At 37.7% G+C, this 18,599-nt stretch overlaps 1 protein-coding gene across 1 annotated transcript in view; it reads left to right on the top strand.

Annotated features, from left to right (window-relative positions):
• Positions 1-18,599, top strand: part of LOC149418412 (limbic system-associated membrane protein-like) — a 185,557-nt gene that overhangs the window by 102,431 nt on the left and 64,527 nt on the right. The window contains exon 2 of the mRNA XM_089638480.1: positions 12,670-13,030. Within this exon, the coding sequence (XP_089494606.1) occupies positions 12,964-13,030 (67 nt within the window). The 5' untranslated portion in view covers positions 12,670-12,963. The remainder of the gene's footprint in view (positions 1-12,669; positions 13,031-18,599) is intronic.

Raw genomic sequence — 18,599 nt, 5'->3', positions numbered from 1 at the left:
ATGTAAAATAATAATGCGAAAATTCCCGTATTTTTGAGTGCGTAAATTTCCCCAGCGTTCTCGCAGCCGCAATGTTTCCGCGTAATGGCTGATCCTATTATATCCCTCCACGCGAACAAGGGGATTTGTGTATAACAAACAACACGGCAAAAAGTCGCTCGCCGTATTTTTGCATACAAGCATTATCGGAAGAGCACCTGAGATGTTTTTTTGCGTAAATTTAGCCCGTTTATGTGAACATGTGCGACGAACAGCCCCTAAGTATTTAGTTTAAATAACTGTGGGGAGGAATTTTAAACAGGGTTCCCTTTTCAGGTCATTTGTGGTCCCGACGATATTTCACATAATGCGAGCAGTTAACCGGCTTTATAACACATTCCATCATATTTTATATTGAACAAATAACTTACTAACATTTCTCGCAGGGGTAGAAAGAGAGGATGGAATGTCACACCACTTTGTCCTGACATAAGCTATGTCAATTTTAAGCATTGTCGAGTATATGCTAGAATGCTTTTCTAAATCTTCACATTCCTGTTTCAGTAACATTTGATCTGAACGTAAAAACAATAAAAAAATACGATAAAACTAGTAAATACACTTACACTCACCTTGTCCTCATAATAGTTCACTTCGCTAATAAATAAACAAATGGGAAATATTATGTAGTTTTACCATTTGCTTCAATTAAGTAAATGTCCAGGGGGCCCACTCTGTTCACTATAAAATCTGCATCACCACCCAGTGAGGCATCGTTGCGAGGCGGGTCAAGGGAGGAGATATAGGAAGGGATTGATCAAACGACCCGTTTTCATGAATCCAACGGTGCACAGAATCAATATACACTGCCGTCATGATAATAAGTTGGGCGTCCTCTGCAAGACTGTTCAATGTCATTTTTTTTAAAAACAACATTCTAAAGCTTAGGTTATGGAGCAGCTTTGTATATTTCAAACATATTCAATATAGCTCACAGTGCGAAAGAAAAAAAGATTTTTTCTAAAAGCGACGACGGCTAAAATAGCAATGTATAGTGAAATGGACAATCATCGTTCTTGAATGTGAGTCAATGTGGAGAAAGATAGTTGTTGTTGGGTATATAATTTTTTTTTTTTTTTAAATTTGTGCAATAATATTTTCTGGTTCTATATATTTGGCACATTATGGCAAGCGATGACGATGACTGAAAAAGTTTTTGCAAACTTGGCATTATATGCTACAAGGTGTGGGTTGGTACCCAAATCGTCACAGACCCGCGCAACCTTAATCCTGTCATCCCAACTCTAGCCCGAGTTTGCCGAGTACACGAAAGTCCTCGAACGTCCGCGCGGAGAATTAAATCTGCGAGCATTCACGGAATTACTTTCAAGTGAAGCGACGAGCACTAGCCGTCCGAAGTGATCCTACTGGTCTGGCGGCCATCAGATGGTGCATCTTTTAAATAGTTAAGGATACGGCGGGCTGACATGGAACAAAATACATTCTCCGAGTGAATTTAACACCAGTATTTTGCTATGACGCACAAAGATTTTGCTTCCAACATCCTCAGCGCTCGGCGTGACTAAGCAAAATTTGGATATAACGCAGCGAATTGTGAACGATTCAACCATTTAAAGAACGGATATCGTTTGGACCTTATCGCACATGCAAAATTCCAGCTAAAAATTGCTACAAATGATACAAACAGTGTTTGTAGTAGTAGTTACAAATAAAGCAATACTGGAAAATTGATACGTGGTTGCTCATTAATAGTTTGGGACGAAGCTACCACGTCGAACAAAACATCCGCGTCGTTAGACAGTACAATGCACAATTTTGGCAGCAAAACTCACCAATTGGTGGATGCACAATTTGGTTCTAAGGTGACCTTCGTCAAGTAAAAGTACTAAAAGAAATTAATGTTTCATTATAAATGTTTTACTTTTAACAAAATGTAAATAAATTGGAATTTTACTTTTAACAATATGTAAATAAGAGTTTCGTTGTATATACATACATGAAAACAGGCTTTAGAGTTGTCGTTCAAAATTGGTAATGGGAAGCAAGACCGCAAGACAATGTAAAAATTAATCTGGACATTGAAAACCTTTGCGTTCTGGTAAATGACCTTCAAGAATTGGTCGACAATGTTTATCCCAAAATCAATTATAACATAAGTTGTAAGACTATACCTTTATTCAAGGAGAGAACAATTCTGTCACCTACTTACGAACAAGTAGGCAAGATAAATAACTTGATTCTCTCGAAAATTGAAGCATACTACTCTGTAGACATTGTGCTCGATGAAGAGGCTGTTAATTTTCCTAGAGAATTTCTCAATTCCTTGCAGCCCCTTGAAAGTAGGGTATCTTATTATTTTATACGGAACCTCAATCCACCCAAATTGTGCAATGGTACACGTTTACACATAAAATATTTAAAAAAACCTTCATTATAAAGTGTACAATACTGACCGGACGTGGAACTGGAAAGTTGATTTAATTCCCATGATTACTTTAAGACCGATTCAAGTTAAACGACTACGATTTCCATAAGCCACAGGGTCAAACTTGGGAGGCGGGCTTGAGTACCGCCGCCCCAGGAACCATTTTTTGAAAAACCAACACCTCTTTTTTTTATGTGACACCTCACAAGAGTGTCCCTGCCTGTGCAGTATACAGACACGGGAACTATGTCACCAGCCGGTTGGGCGGCGTTGTGAGGCGGAATAAGGTAGGGGCTGTAGGAAGGGATTTGTTAATGCGGGCCTTGAAGAGGCTCGGATTATAGGAGGGAGGAAAAACAGATGCCGGTAGCTCGTTCCACATACGAGCCGACTTACACAAAAACGAGTCGTAAAAACGGCCCGTTCTCATGAAGCCATCGTCAACCGTGAACGGGTGTTCAGTTCGTGTCCGTCGAGTTTCGCGCACGTGCACCGGTGCATCAGGAATCAATGCTGCTAGCTCCTTGGAGCAGGCTCCATTGAAATACCTGTATAACAGACACAGTATGCCTACATTGCGTCTATGCATTAGAGAAGGCAATCGGTCTGTTAACAACGGATTGTCAATCAGACGGATCGCTCTCCTTTGCACAGATTCAAGCAGGTTTATTTAGTATTTTGGGGCACCAGCCCAAAGGTGGCTCCCAAATTCAATAGTTGGGCGGACTTGAGACTTGTACAGGGTCAGCAGCTGGTCACTGTCGAAGAATCTCCTAGCCCTGTACAAGACGCCCAACTTTTTGGAGGCCTGATTTACTCGGGCTTCTATGGATCCCCGATGGATGCTATAGGTCACCCCAAGTCGTTCGCTACTGTACCGGACAGTAGATGGATGTACCTAAATTATAATTGAAATTTTTAAGGAAATTAATATTTAACTGTTTTCGCAAATTTTACGATGTTTACGAGGTTTATCACCGGACATGTATCATATATAAAATGGGATTTAACCGTAGTAATTAAATTTCGGTTAGTTTTCTTGGTTCCTCGCATCTCATGTATTCTTTTTAGGAAATTAATAATTGATCCACATCAACACGTATAGACACTGTTGAATTTTAACCCAATAAATATGCAAACAACTGGCCCAATCAGTTAGTTGTCCGACGAAGTTTCATGAAGTTGTGTTTCATTACAAATTCTTACGCAAGGTACCCATTAAGAGGAAAACGGCATTTAATGTCACTGGCGTAAGTGTCCAGTATAGTATGTTTGGTGATTTAGCATTGCTCGGGTTCTTCGGGTGAGATGTGTTCAGGGTGCGCCTGCACACCAGCTTCATGGCGTGTCGGATCGAGAAAGGTTGGCTTGGGAGACCCTTTGACCTCTCCAAATGGACTCTTTTCCGCAGCGGGAGAGATATCTCATTCGTTCGTCACTCGTGGAAACACTGATCCCTAGATTCCTATCCATCCCTTTTCCTTCCCAGAACTTCATCTCATTCCCTTTCTTAAAAGACTCCCACACAGCATCCCCAAAGATGATATGGGCTCTGATGGAAATTATTTTTCTCTTCTTGTGTGGGGTTAATGTAAAAAAATATTTCAGGTTTAGATTTGAGCGTTGAGTGTTTTTCACATGGACAACAATATGTATCCCTTTATGACACTTATGACTTCACATTACACATTTCATCCCTGCGAAGCCGGGGCGGGTCTCTAGTTTAAAAATGCATGTACGATTGAATCCTCACTGTATTAATTTATAAGATTTATATTTGTTTATTTCTAAAGGTAACTTAACACGATAAGAATTTGATTTGAATTCACTTCGGAAATTCATCCTTAAACTTTTCCTTAAACAATGATAATCTAAAAAGTTGTACATTTCCACTCGACCGAGAGGCAATATCACATTTGATGAACATATCACTTCATTTCAACTTTATTAACATAGCTACCTGCCTCTTGACGGCCTTCTTGGTTGAAGGGCACGGCCTTCACGGGTTCAAATCCCGGCTTACATAAATACAATTTATTTTATTAAGATACTCTCAGAACAGGACTGATGGTAGTCCATAATATATAATTGAAACGTTCTTGGTACGGCTTTAGACTTATTTCCGTGGTGATAGCTTAAAATGTACCTTAGTATCTAAATATTGAGCTGACAAACGGAATAGGGGTGTAATGAACGGAGACACAATAACTACCAGCCGACGTGAAAGACTTAGGGAAGCCTAAAATTCTTGAGGAAGTATTCGTCTGTCAAATTGGCGAAATAATCGAGCCTCTGGCAGATCGTTCTTGTTGGTCTCAAAGCAGCTGATTCAAATTATGTTCAGATTGCTCTGCAATATGTATTGCAGCCAACATCGCTGGTAAATCAACCATTATTAGTCCAGTCAAGATGTACATCCGTGCTTACAAAAGGTCCAGTCATTCTGAATTTTTTATATGTTGTTAGGACCTAAACCAGTATTAAAAAAAAAATTGCAACTTCGAAAGTGCTGTGCGAGCGGCGGTGGACCTAAAAAACCAGGAAATTTTCGGATTTTTTTCAGTTTTTGCTCAATATCTCAGTAAAGGAAGGGTCTGACTGGTGTAGTTTGAATACATACTTTTAAAGTAGACTAAATTTTCTATAATTTGAGACCAAAGCAAGCTATATAAAGCCATTGGTTTTCATGATACAGTTCTTCGAAAATAGGCAATTTTTTCCAAAAAGTGAAATTTTTTCGAAATGGTCACTTATTTTGTAAAATAATTTCTAAAATACGCATCTCACGTCAAATATTGTATGAAATAAAGTTGTTGTAAATTTAATTAAGCTTTTATTTGAGACTAAATTGATATCTGTATACTAAACGGTTCTCTCAAAAATGGCAGATAACCAAAAACAGTCATAAGTGGGTTTTGGGTGAAATGGTTTTTTTTATGGTTTTATTGTGCTGTGAAGTAAATCCATTATTCATCGTGGGTTTATCCTAGGATTATAATATAATTACGACTATTTCAAATTTCAAGTACCCATTAGTACCTATAACCATGGGTACCCATATGAATGGGCACGCATATTCACGAGCTGTTCGAGCCCACATTTCGGCAAACCTCACACTGGCCAGCATTGTTTTTATGAGGTTGACATAACTCCTGAGGAGCGAGACGAGACTGAAAAATTGCTGCAAGACATTGAAAGGTCTCTCACTATATCAGCAGAAGAAATTGATACCTACCAAATACTAAAGGCAAAATTTAAAAGTGCCTTGGAGAAAATTAAAGCGAATGGTCCAACATCACAGTTGTGGGTCCAATACTTTCGTATGACCACTTTGATAAAACTATTCATCCAGGCAGAGCGTGCTGGTGATTGGAACCTTCATTTGTACACTGTCCACAAGATGCTCCCTTTTTTCCACGCAGCTGGACATTTTTTGTATGCTAAGAGCGCGCACCTCTATCTTCAGGATATGATGGCTCTGTAAGATCGGATGGATAAAAGTGAATACGACATGTATCACATGAATCACAAAAGGATCCTTCACCATTTGCCGTTCTGACAAGTTTTGGTCTGGGTTGTGGTCAGACCTAACAATTGAGCAGAAGCTGATGCGATCCATGAAAACCTACGGTGGGTTGACCCAAGGAAGAGGAATCTCCGAAAGTGTTCTGGCAAGGTGGACAACAGGAATGGTGTTTATGTTGAACATTTGTGAAGAACTGGAAAGTTTTTGCAGCTTATCATGTCATACTGAAGAGCAGCATGTAGACATGAGACCTTCTCGAATCATCCGAGATAATAGTGATGTGGAAAAACTAAAAAAACTGGTTTGCTCTCCACCCTCCATTTTCCAAAACTGACAGTTTAATTTCCATCAGTAGTGGTTTACTGGCAGGTCCTGAAATTAATTGCCACACAGCCCAGAGAGTTGGAACGGAAGGAGTGATGAAAATTGTGGGGAAAATGTACGACAAGGTAGTAATAAAACGGAAAAATAAAGTTACCACGCTGACATCGATCACCTCAACCGTTAAACTGCCGGACAAAAACAGAAGAGTGGCTGTGGATCCGCTCACAATTTTTCAGCGAGTGTGTATTGCAAAGAAATCTGAACAGGATTTACAGGATGACTTCAAGTATGAGTTGGCCCCGTTCCCGATGTCTCTGTTCAATGAACAAGGGATGCGCAAGGGCACAAAATCTACTCTGTACTCTGCCTTTACTCCTTTTTCCAGCCACACGCCGATAGATGCTAGCACTCACGTCATTTTGGATGTTGGCTACCTCTTGCACAAGGTCGTGTGGCAGCGGAATAGCACGGTTCGAGCACTTTTGGCGCGTTATACCATCTACGTCCGAAACCACTTTGGGAAGAACGTCTCCATCGTTTTTGACGGCTACCCCAAAGATGCTACCAAAAAAAACACCAAAACAGCGGAACGACTCCGGCGCTACGCAGCTCATTCCAGCTACGAATTGACTTTCGATGAATCCACAGTAATTCAAATTGCTCAAGAGCATGTTTTGAGAAATGAAAAAAATAAGAGACGCCTTATAACTCTTCTCTGTGACGCCTTTCAGAAGGAGGGAGTAGAAGTGGCTGTTGCCGAAAAAGATGCTGATCGAGAGATCGTCATGATGGCGTTATCAAAAAGAGCAGATGCCGATCGGGTCTTCATGGTGGGAGAAGATGTCGACCTGCTCGTTCTTCTCAATGGTTTAGGTGCTGAAGAGACAAACGTCTATCTTTAGAAGAGCACGAAGAGTGAAGCTGGTTGCTGTCACTACTCTACGACCTCCTACAACAACCAGGACTCCCGACAATTACCAGGAACGGTACTATTTACCCACGCGTTTGCCAGGTGCGATACCACCTCAGCACCGTTTGGCCAAGGAAAGACCAAAATCAGCACACTTCTGAGCAAGAGTGAACCACTTGCTGAGCAAGTGGAGGTTTTCCTTCGGCCAGACTCTACCCCACAAGCAGTGAGTGAAGCAGGCATCAAGTGCTTCGTGGCTCTATATGGGGGGTGACATCGCGAGGGATACTTTGGATTTCCTGAGGTATAAGACGTTTGTCACTTCAACAAACATAAACCTCGCCCGTTTGCCACCGACGGAAGATGCTGCAGGCCACCATGCAGCAAGGTGCTACCTCCAAGTTCAGAAGTGGCAGGGAGTCAACTTGAATCCCACTGAATGGGGGTGGAAGCTGTCTTCTCAAGGACTCACCCCCATCCCCACCACGATGGATCCCGCACCTCCTGCCCTTTTGCGAAAAATTTCATGTAAATGCAAGAAAGGATGGTCTGGGAGTTGCTCGTGTAGAAAGGCTGGGCTTCACTGCTCAGTTCTCTGTCAGTCATGCGGTGGCAAATTTTGCATTAACGTCCCGGATGTGGAGCTGAAATGCTCGGACGATGAAGATGACCCGACTACAGACTGGGCGCCTCTCCCAGCTAAGATAAAAAGAAAGACATGATTTGGCAACCAAGACACAATACCTACATGATTTATATTAGTTTTATTTTTTGTGTACATGTAATTTGTCCTTATAGTAGGTACCATGATGTTTGTACAAGCATTTTGGTATGTAGGTATATAAAACAATGTTTGAAGATGACGTAATTCCCGATAGATGTAATATCTTTTCTTTTTTTCATCAAAAATCTGTTAACTGTTTGATAAATAAAACCATAAAAAGACGTGAGAACAGTTTATTTGCATTTCACCCAAAATCCACTTATGACTGTTTTTGGTTATCTGCCATTTTTGAGAGAACCGTTAAGTCTAAAGATATTAATATAGTTTCAAATAAAATTTAATTAAATTTACAACAACTTTATTCCCATAATATTTGACGTGGGATGCGTATTTTAGAAGTTATTTTACAAAATAAGTGACGATTTCGAAAAAATTTCACTTTTTGGAAAAAATTTCCTATTTTTGAAGAACTGTATCTTGAAAACCAATGGCTTTATATAGCTTGCTTTGGTCTCAAACTATAGCAAATTTAGTCTACTTTAAAAGTATGTTTTCCGACCACACCAGACCCTTCCTTTACTGAGATATTGAGCAAAAACTGAAAAAAATCCGAATATTTCCTGGTTTTTTAGGTCCACCGCCGCTCGCACAACACTTTCGAAGTTGTAAAATTTTTTTTTTAATACTGGTTTAAGTCCTAACAACATATAAAAAATTCAGAATGACTGGACCTTTTGCAAGCACAACCCCCTTTTCATGTTAAACTTGACTGGACTATATATGGGACTTTAAAACAATATCATAAAAATATACGATTCTTGTCGTTCGACGAGCGCGCGGGGAATGATCTTAGGTTAGTATATAATAGACTAGATTTTTGTTGGGTCAAACCAGTCTGTGCTTACTAGTTTGACTAGCGGAATTATTTATGACATTTGGCGTCTAAATATATACCTTTGAAGAGACTTGAGAATAAGAAAGTCGACCAACACACTTTCGACGGCGAATTGCGCGCGGTCTGATTTGGAGAATAATTGTTCCCTGTATGTTACTTTTCATGCGAAATGTATTTTGCTTTGACTCGCGCTTCATAATTTTGACAATATTGTTGAATTAATGAAATCAGTTATTATAAAACATAATTTATTTTCTTAAAATAAAGCTATTGGAACATGAGAAAAGCGAGACCCGGTCGGTGTGCAAAGCAAATATTTATTGAAGTTTAACAAAATTATTAGTTAATTTGAAGAAACATAATATTCGATTTGCTATGCATACTTCTTTCTTCCATGTAGATTTGAATTGAAACCAATATCGCAACCGATTTAATAATCATCATCACGTGCTCTATTTCTTTTACACCTGGTTGTCTTATATCGCTTTCCCATTAGAATTTCATAATATTTTTTATTTGAGTTTTGGCCCAATAGGCCAGACTTTTGAATCACGAAACATGCCTACATCGCATTTATTATGTCTTCATCGCATGCAAAAATCTAATAAATGCCAGTCTGAAACAGCGATTAATTTGTCAGGCTTCATTATTATATTAGATATCCTGCCGGCTCTCAGCTCTCAGCTCTCAGCCGTCAGCTTTTTCAGCTCTCAGCTCTCAGTAAGGCGTGGACTGGCCGGCCTTGAGCCCTTCTATAAAATTTTCAATACATTTACTGGGTTTTTCAGAGAATTGTGAAAAATCTATTCAGGTAAGTAAAGTTGGTTATGAAAGAGATTACGCTACCCTTTTGATACTAAGATAAAATTCTCCTCCTTAGGTACTTACCCGAAAAATAAATCGTTTTATATCAAAGCACCTGGCGTCGACTTTCTAAGTTCAGCATATTTTTTCAAAGATAATAATAATATATTTTAGGATAAAGGAAGATTTTCATAATGAGAATTATCAAAAGTGTTCCAGAAAACTTTCAATGGAAACTTTTTATTCTGAAGATCAAAGAAGTTTTATCTTTCCAAGGAACGAACTTTGAACTATCCATTGAATGATCTTATTTAAAATATTTTTGGCATTTATATAACTGGAATGAAATACATTCGAACTTGTAGTACTTGGTCTTTAGAAGCACCGTTCTTTACCAAAGCACGGAGACAAGTCTTCTCATTTCCTTGGTTGAAACAATATTAATATTTCGATTAAATTTATAGCGCGTTTATATTTTTGTTAAATTTCACTTGAAAGGCGATATAGTATAGTATAGTATAGTATAGTATAGGCGATATAGTATAGAAAGGCGATAAACTAGAAAATAACTTTAAAGCATATTTTCCTTAAAAATGCCCGCTTACATATTCTTCGTCGAAAAAGGTTTTAGATCAGCAAGTGGTTCGCTACGTTTGGTGACTTAACAGGGTGCCTGGGAACATGGGGTGGGGTTTTGCTAGATCTTGGTGGCTAATGCATTTGCCCATTTACTGCGTGGCGGGCTGGATCGGGAAAGACTGGTTGAGGTAGACCTTTTGTCTTCTCCAACCGGACTCTCTCGGCTCATCGCCTTGCACCGTAGTGGAAAAGATGGATTCATACGTCCATGACTTCTGGACGTACTGACCCCCAGATTCTTTCCCACCCCTTATACGTTCTTCCTTATCTGAACTTGCTCTCATTCCTTTCCTTGAAAAGACTCTCCATACAGCATCCCCACAGATGACATATGCCTGATGACATAAGCCTGATGATAAAGAATTTAGGGCCTCATGTGTAGAGTTACTGTAATTTTTTTTTAAATTTTATTTAACCGTATTCATAGAAGCCGTGGGCTGTTTGTTACACGAAGAAAACTTACCAACATAAAATATTTCAATTTTTTTTTAAATAAAAAAAAAAATATAGCACTTTTAAAATACCTTGGAAATATTCCGAAATTCTATGAAAAATTTAAAGTTTATACTACAGATAAACAACTCTCTTTGGCTATGTAAAAAATATATATATATTTACATGGACTATTTTATATCAATTTCTATGTTAGTAATGTTTTCACAAATACTATCGTTTATCAATTAAATAAAAATTTCACCACGTTTTTTAGTAAGACAAATAATAAAATATTATACAGGCAAACATTACATTGGTTTTGGGTAGGTAGATACTTACATAAGGGGTAGAACAGAATATGGCTAAGGACAATTATTATCCAGTACTGTATACTGCTTTTTGATGGGGAGTTTTCAGCCATTCCACTGAGTTCATACTTAATACTTACTTAATCATTTTTATGTCTCGCCAAATGAATGTATTGAAGAAATCAACTAAGAACAATATTACATTTCTGCTGATAAAGACGTAACAAAGCGTGACTTGTATTACATATTAAGACATCAGCTCGAGTTGTGTTTTTCATTTTGTTTCTTTGGGTCAAGTAACATTATTTAGTTCCGACCTCATACGTTTCACTTTTCTCTTATCTGCCGAAAATTTATGTTCCAGGAATGTGAACAAATGTGAGCGTCCCTTTTTTATGCCCTTTCTTTATTCGGCGTTTTTCTTGAAATTCTTCCTTTTACACGCTCGTACATCATCTCTCCACTCATTCATATCAGCGATCATACTTTATACTGGATTAAACTCGCCTTCAATCTTCCTCGGCAATAACCTTGTCTCGCTGACATGAATGAATGTGATACTCTTACCTACTCCTTACTTTTTACTTCATCGATCCACCCTTTGCAAAAACGAATAGCTCGGCTTACGTGGACTTGGACATTACGGACATTGCATTAAATACTAAATGGTCAACGCGGAGATAAAATTGCTTATCATGCTAGTACTGTATATCTGGGTATCACTAGTTTATATTATGTATAATTTATTTATTTTAAGGTATTACCAAACTAGACACTTACAAATATACTAGAATAACTAGAATAAAGGCAAAATCAATACATTTTGTTTTTGAAGAGTAATATGATCAGCGACTCCCGGGAAGCAATATTTAGTGCAATAAGGTCTGTACAGACCTTACATATATATAATTGAATGTTGTGGTTTCGGGTATTAATTTAATTGCGCGCCTGTTTATTAAGATGTGTGGAGATGTGTATGTGTGTGTATGTGTACGTTTTCGGCTTTGCGTGGGTGTGTATGTGTGTGTGTTTCGTTTTGTATGTGTAATAAAAATAACACAACGGAATCGAGCTTTGCGTTTTTTTAACATTTACTTTTAATATACATGATGCGCACGACAAACGGTGTGCAGCCGCCGAGAACAACTTAAGCGCTGCTGCTAAAATGAAATCAATTTTATACGCGGCAAAAACAACTACCTCGATGACCTGTTCGAATAAGCATCAAATAACGAGAACACACACACCAATTACCTGCAAAATATTTATTGGGTTGGCAAAGACCTAGTAGTATTTCTATACGAAAACGGTTTTGGAAAAAAAATCACTACTTAATATACAAACAATATCAATTTGTTTCTTCGCCCGTTGCCTTCGCCGAATCGTCTTTGATGTAGTAATGCAACCGTTTGGTTTTTATAAGCCAGACAAAAAAGTTACTCAACTTTTAAAACCGAAAAGGTCTGGCCAGACCAGATATATGTTTTACGGATCTTTCGAATATTTCTTGACTTCACATTTCTATTTCTTTTCGGATCCTATGTGAGCGCCATTGATTTGATTTTCTTATGAAAACAGCCCCATAAAAACAATCAAATTATTATTATGTTGATCGCTTAAAAAATTATTTTATTTAAATAATTACTTCTTTTGTGATAATTTTGTATTTATTTTTTCAGATGTGACTGGATCGTCAATCTTCATACAGACTTAGCGCAGTGAAACCAAATCGTATTAATTTACAGCTGTTAAGAACAGAAAATCGGTTACATCATAACCTTTTTGCTGAAATCCAAGTCGAATTATTGGTCAATGAGTCGAAGAGCTACTACTGCTACGATGACGATTGATCGGTGACTCAACGTCTCCAGTGAAGATCTCTGCCAGCGTATGATGACTTAGGTCAGCAGATGACCCGATGACCTTTCTCCGAGGGCCTGGCTTTGGCTGGTGACCTCAGCTCGGCGGGAAGAATGGGGGCAGTACTGCTGCTGCTGATGTGTCTGCCCACGGTCCTTCTGTCCTCGCCAAAGCACTCAGGTATCAACATTATCTACTCCTCACTCATATTTTCTATGAAAATGTATTTGTTATGGCAGTGATTCGTGTTCAGAAATATAAAATATATTAAGAAGGTATCATTTACTAGATTCATGTTCAGAAATTCGTAATACAATATGTAGGTATCAGTTACTAGATTCGTGTTCAGAAATGAATAAAATGTTATAAAGTTATCAGTTGCTAGATTTGTAGGTATCAGGTAATATGTAGGTATCAGTTACTAGATTCAAGTTCAGAAGTGAATAATATGATATTATGTAGGAACCAGTTACCAGATTTAAGTTTATAAATAAATAATATAATATTATGTAGGTATCAGTTACCAGATTCAAGTTCAGAAATTAACAATATGATATTATGTATGCATCAGTTACCAGATTCATGTTCACAAATGTATAATATAATATGTAGGTATCAGTTACTAAACTCGTGTTCAGTAATGTATAGTATAATGGTGACCAGATAAATCATCACAATGATAATTCATCACATCTTTAAACAGTTACATAAAGTCATGGAAAGTGATGAAACAAAAACTTTATTAACTGGGTTAAGTAGGTAAGGTTAGGTAAGGTTAGGTAAGGTTAGGTTAAAAAAAAAATTAATCTTTTACAATGACTTTATATCACATTTTAAAAGTGTGTTGAATTGTCACTGTGTTGAGTTATCACGGAATCATATTTTTTGTGACAACTCTAACACGGATTGAGAAGTATATTTCCGTTCGTTTACAGAATTTGGGCAGTGAATATAAGGATGTTGTTGACATATTTAACGTATCAATCACTAAATATAAATAGGTCTAAGTAGAATTTATATCGAAAAACAGAACTAAAAATTTAATTAAATAAACTGCCTAGCTTTGCTTCGATATATTTCATTTATTTATTGTACTGTGTACTCCCAATCTGTTATTTTTACATCTTGCATGGTGGAGTATTATGTTTTTTGTGATGTTTTGCTCCTTTCGATGTTGTTTGCGCTAAAAAATAATAAACATGTAAGAGTTCAGCTGGGCATGAAATTCTAAATTAAATTAAAATATTAGGTATATTTTAACGTTTTGATATTAAAATGGGAACATTTATTAGTTTAATTTCTGATATTTTTTCCACGGCTGTAAACTGATTCCGGTGTAATGAGATATCATGTTTCTCTTTCACATTCAATAAATTTACTACATAATTAAATTTTCCCTGCTACGTATTACGAGTTCCCGTCTAACTTAGATTTTTCTAGACTCGCGAGCTCGCTTTAGTATAAATTTGCTGTATATGAACTCATAAATTGCTAGAATAATATCTTCGCATCTCAAACGTAATTTAAGCAGTTCGCTGCTTTAATATTATTCGCCGAATAAAACTACTCAAATTTTCAAATTATTTCATGAAAATGAATTCATTGTCTTTGTGGCATCTTTAGACTTTTATTAGGATGAATGTCTGTTTTATACTTGAATAATTATTTTGAGAGCGGGGTTATTTTTTGTGAAGTTTCACTAAGGTTAATTAATAAAATAATGCTGGTAAAACAATAATTGTGCTCAACGGGTTTAACGGCAAATTAACTCTTTTTGGAATTTTCTGAACGTTTATATACGCGTCTCTCGAGAATAGACGTAATATCTATCTCTCCTTTTAGATGAGAATTGACGCTTATTTGGTTTTTGTTGGTTCCTTAGCTCCTAAAGTTTTCCTTTCAGTGATCTCCTGTTCAACAAATTGAACCGTAATGTTTTCCCGCCCAGTATAAAATAATGTACCTTTGTAGTCTCTGTAGTTTTAGGAATCAGTCGTTGAAAGGTTAATGGCTCAAGCCTTTTCGGGCTTTTGTAATCAAATTAATTACAAGGAAAGTACGAAGTTTCTTGATTATTTTATAGATTACAATTGATTCTAAAAGCGGTAATGTCAATATGGATTGGCATTTCCACATTAATTACCTTTATTGTGAAACTTTTAATTAATCAATTTATTTATTCGCCAAAAAGACGTTCTCAAGGTGCATGATACATGAATTCATAAGCGTAGAGTGTACATGGGAGAATATTTGTTCTACATAAAAATAAATAATACTTATATGGAAAGAGATGTGGTTACAAAAAAGAAGATTTATGTTCCCATATAATTTAGACTATTTTTTGGTACAACTCTTCAAGCCACATTTTTTGGGAATGTGCATATAATGGTTTTACATTGAATTATCAATCGCGATCTTTAATGTACAACATTGTAAAGTAATTACGGCTGAAAAATAAATTATTGATAAGTTATTTCGGAAAAACCTAAGATTGCAATATTTTGTAACAAATTTTTGAAAAATAAATAACCGCACTCATATTACTAATGTACCTACAAATTTTGTAAATATTCGTTTTTATCGTCTCTTTATTTGTTTATTTATTCTTAACGTACATCGTCCAAATTACAAAATAATAACACGAATAAAGTAAAAAGAAAAATACAGGAGTAAACAAAGGTACATGAAAGAAAAGACATATGGTAGATATAATATAAGAAGATAAAGTGACAAGTCGAATCAAGTCAAGAATACGCCGTGGGTCAGGGCCACAGGACACTATATAATATTCCGTCACTTGTTTAGCGACCGGCAAAAATCATTCAGACTTATCCCAAAAAAGTTAAGGTTTTGACTTGAGTTGACCAGTCTACACATTCTGGACAATGGTGAATAATATCCATAATTTGTCGAATGATGGTTGAGGAAGAGCAGTTCATTATTTCTGAGTCTTTGCGAGGGGATATTGAAGGGAATGAGTTGCAGTAGAGTAGGTGAATCAATAATACCATTTATAATTTTGAAGAAGTAAATGAGGTCATTTCTTTCCCGACGGACTCCAAAGGAGCGAGGTTTAGAGTTAGTTCAATTTCATAATATGAGTATTTGCCTTTTTCTAAACCTAGCCTCCTAGCAATCCCTCTTAAGAACCGATTTTGAACAGATTCAATGCGTCGAATGTGGACAGCATTAAAAGGAGATGGGGGCGAACCAAGGAGCATTAAAGAGTTCTAAGGGTATTTACGTTTTTGAAGTCCGAAGTGATTTTAGTGATGAAACCAAGTAGTTTGAGGGATTTATTAACGATTGTAGTTATGTGATCCCGTAAAGTCTCTTGTAAAGTTTTAATTTCGTGGCTTCAAGGGTTTTACTAAACCACAGATGATACATGAAAAAGAGTGTCCCAATGTGGGTTTGTGTTATACCATTTATAATACAATTTTACAGTTTAATTCTGAGATTGGTAAAATTCGCTCATTTGATCTTCAAAACAAGGTCACAGTCTACATACAATTTTTAAAACCCACCGCATTCTATTTTCCCACCCCTTACACATAATAACACTAGAGCGATTGCTTGTAAATATTTAATTATAAATATTTACAAGTTATTTGTAAATTATTATTTGTAAATATTTATTTATTTATATATATATACACACATTTACCATGTTATTTAATTAATACCATTCCTTCAAATATTAATTCGAAAAATTTGAACTGCTTATTGCGAATTAAAGCCAATAAATCCACTTAGATTTCGCTGTTTATCTCAAATTTTTAGGTTCTATAAATTTGGCACATTATGACAAGCGATCGCTCAAAACGTTTTTGCAAAATTGTCATAAAATGCCGAAAATCCCTCGAGTGGTTAAGATACATCTCAGTGAAATTTTGCACACCTGACGTTCAAAATAAGTGTACGGGACGTGTTTGCCTGCACAAGAAAAAACTGTAAAATATAAGCACCGGCACACATTTACCTTTGTCCTGTGTAATGATTCAAATAAAGCACTTGAGGTATTTCATTTGAACCATTACAGAGTTATTTAAAATATCATAAAAATGCAGGGAATATCGACTATTGTAATATGTTTGCCTCAATGAATGCGTCTTGAGAAAGACGATATATTCGAAATTTGTAATTTGCTTTTGAAAAGAACGCTTTTATAAAAGCGGTTGGTTTTTATTGCGGGTGCAACTTCTTGTATCCCTCCAGGCTCAGTCAGTAACGGCTCTGTGACATCGGGGCCAGTGAGCAGGACCGCACGCTGGAGGGAAGGCTCTCCGGGACTGGCTGGCAGGCGGGCTGGCAGGCGGGCTGGCAGGCGGGCTGGCTCAGTCGGCAACGTTCAGTCCCCTCGATCCAGGGAATATCGACTATTGTAATATGTTTGCCTCAATGAATGCGTCTTGAGAAAGACGATATATTCGAAATTTGTAATTTGCTTTTGAAAAGAACGCTTTTATAAAAGCGGTTGGTTTTTATTGCGGGTGCAACTTCTTGTATCCCTCCAGGCTCAGTCAGTAACGGCTCTGTGACATCGGGGCCAGTGAGCAGGACCGCACGCTGGAGGGAAGGCTCTCCGGGACTGGCTGGCAGGCGGGCTGGCAGGCGGGCTGGCTCAGTCGGCAACGTTCAGTCCCCTCGATCCAGGGAATATCGACTCTTGTATGTTTGCATAAATGAATGCGTCTTGAGAAAGACGATATATTCGACATTTGTAATTTGCATATTGAAAAGAACGCTTTTATAAAAGCGGTTGGTTTTTATTGCGGGTGCAACTTCTTGTATCCTTCCAGGCTCAGTCGGTAACGGCTCTGCGGGGCGCTGGCTGGTTCAGTAGGCAGTGGCAGATCCCCTCTCCGAGGCTGGCTGTTGGGAAGGCTCAGTGAAGCCCGAGGCAGAGGCGCCGCGACGTCGGGGCGTCGTTGGCTTGTCGGTGAGCAGCGAGCTCAGCAGCAGGCAGTTGCAGTAGACAGCGGAAGTGGAGCGGGGGGGGGAACCGGGTTGAAATCAAACGCAGCGTGTTGGTCTCAGGTAGCGAAGCGGGTCAGGCAGAGCGGACAGCGGTAGGTGTTGCTCGGTCCAGGGCTTATGGCGGAATGGGCAGGGACCGGTTTTTGCGGCGCCTTTATAAGATTCTATAGGACCGCGCCTCCGACCCTTGATTGTATTATGAAATTCCCGTAACGAGCTTGCTTTTTTCTTGCTATGAAGCTCGCCACGTTTGTAGGATTAAATCTGTTTATCTCAGAAATATAGGAATATTTTATAATATTAGACCTTATCTGCCTGTGTCGCCCTGCCAAAACCACATCGTCGCAATATTGTTTATTTAGTTATAATAAGACATATTCTACAAGATAAGTGGTCAAATCTCTGTAACCTTTTCAGAGTTTCGCTGTTTACATAATTATCTTACGTGTAACATATTTTATTTCTATTCGAGCTTATTTAATTAACATATAAGTATCTTTGTATATAATTATTTAGTTAACATTGTTTCCTATTATTACAGGAAAGGCTTGCAAATTTGTATTTTTTACAAATCTTTTGGATACACGTGAGCCGCTCAAGCAGGTTTTGTGCTTAGCCAATCAGCGGCTGCCTAGCCAGAGTAAGATGGTTGCTTGAGTTAAAGCGAGACAACTGCTTTCTAGGTCCGAGCGATAAAATTTACCGTTAAACGGCAGGGCAGGTTTTTAAACATGAGTTACCTTTATGTAAGGCAGGTTTATCAACATTA

This window comes from Hesperophylax consimilis, chromosome 13 (assembly GCF_061612785.1).
Source record: "Hesperophylax consimilis isolate HC1 chromosome 13, BYU_Hcon_1.0, whole genome shotgun sequence".
NCBI lineage: Eukaryota > Metazoa > Arthropoda > Insecta > Trichoptera > Limnephilidae > Hesperophylax > Hesperophylax consimilis.
This window is presented reverse-complemented; position numbering and strand designations above follow the sequence as displayed.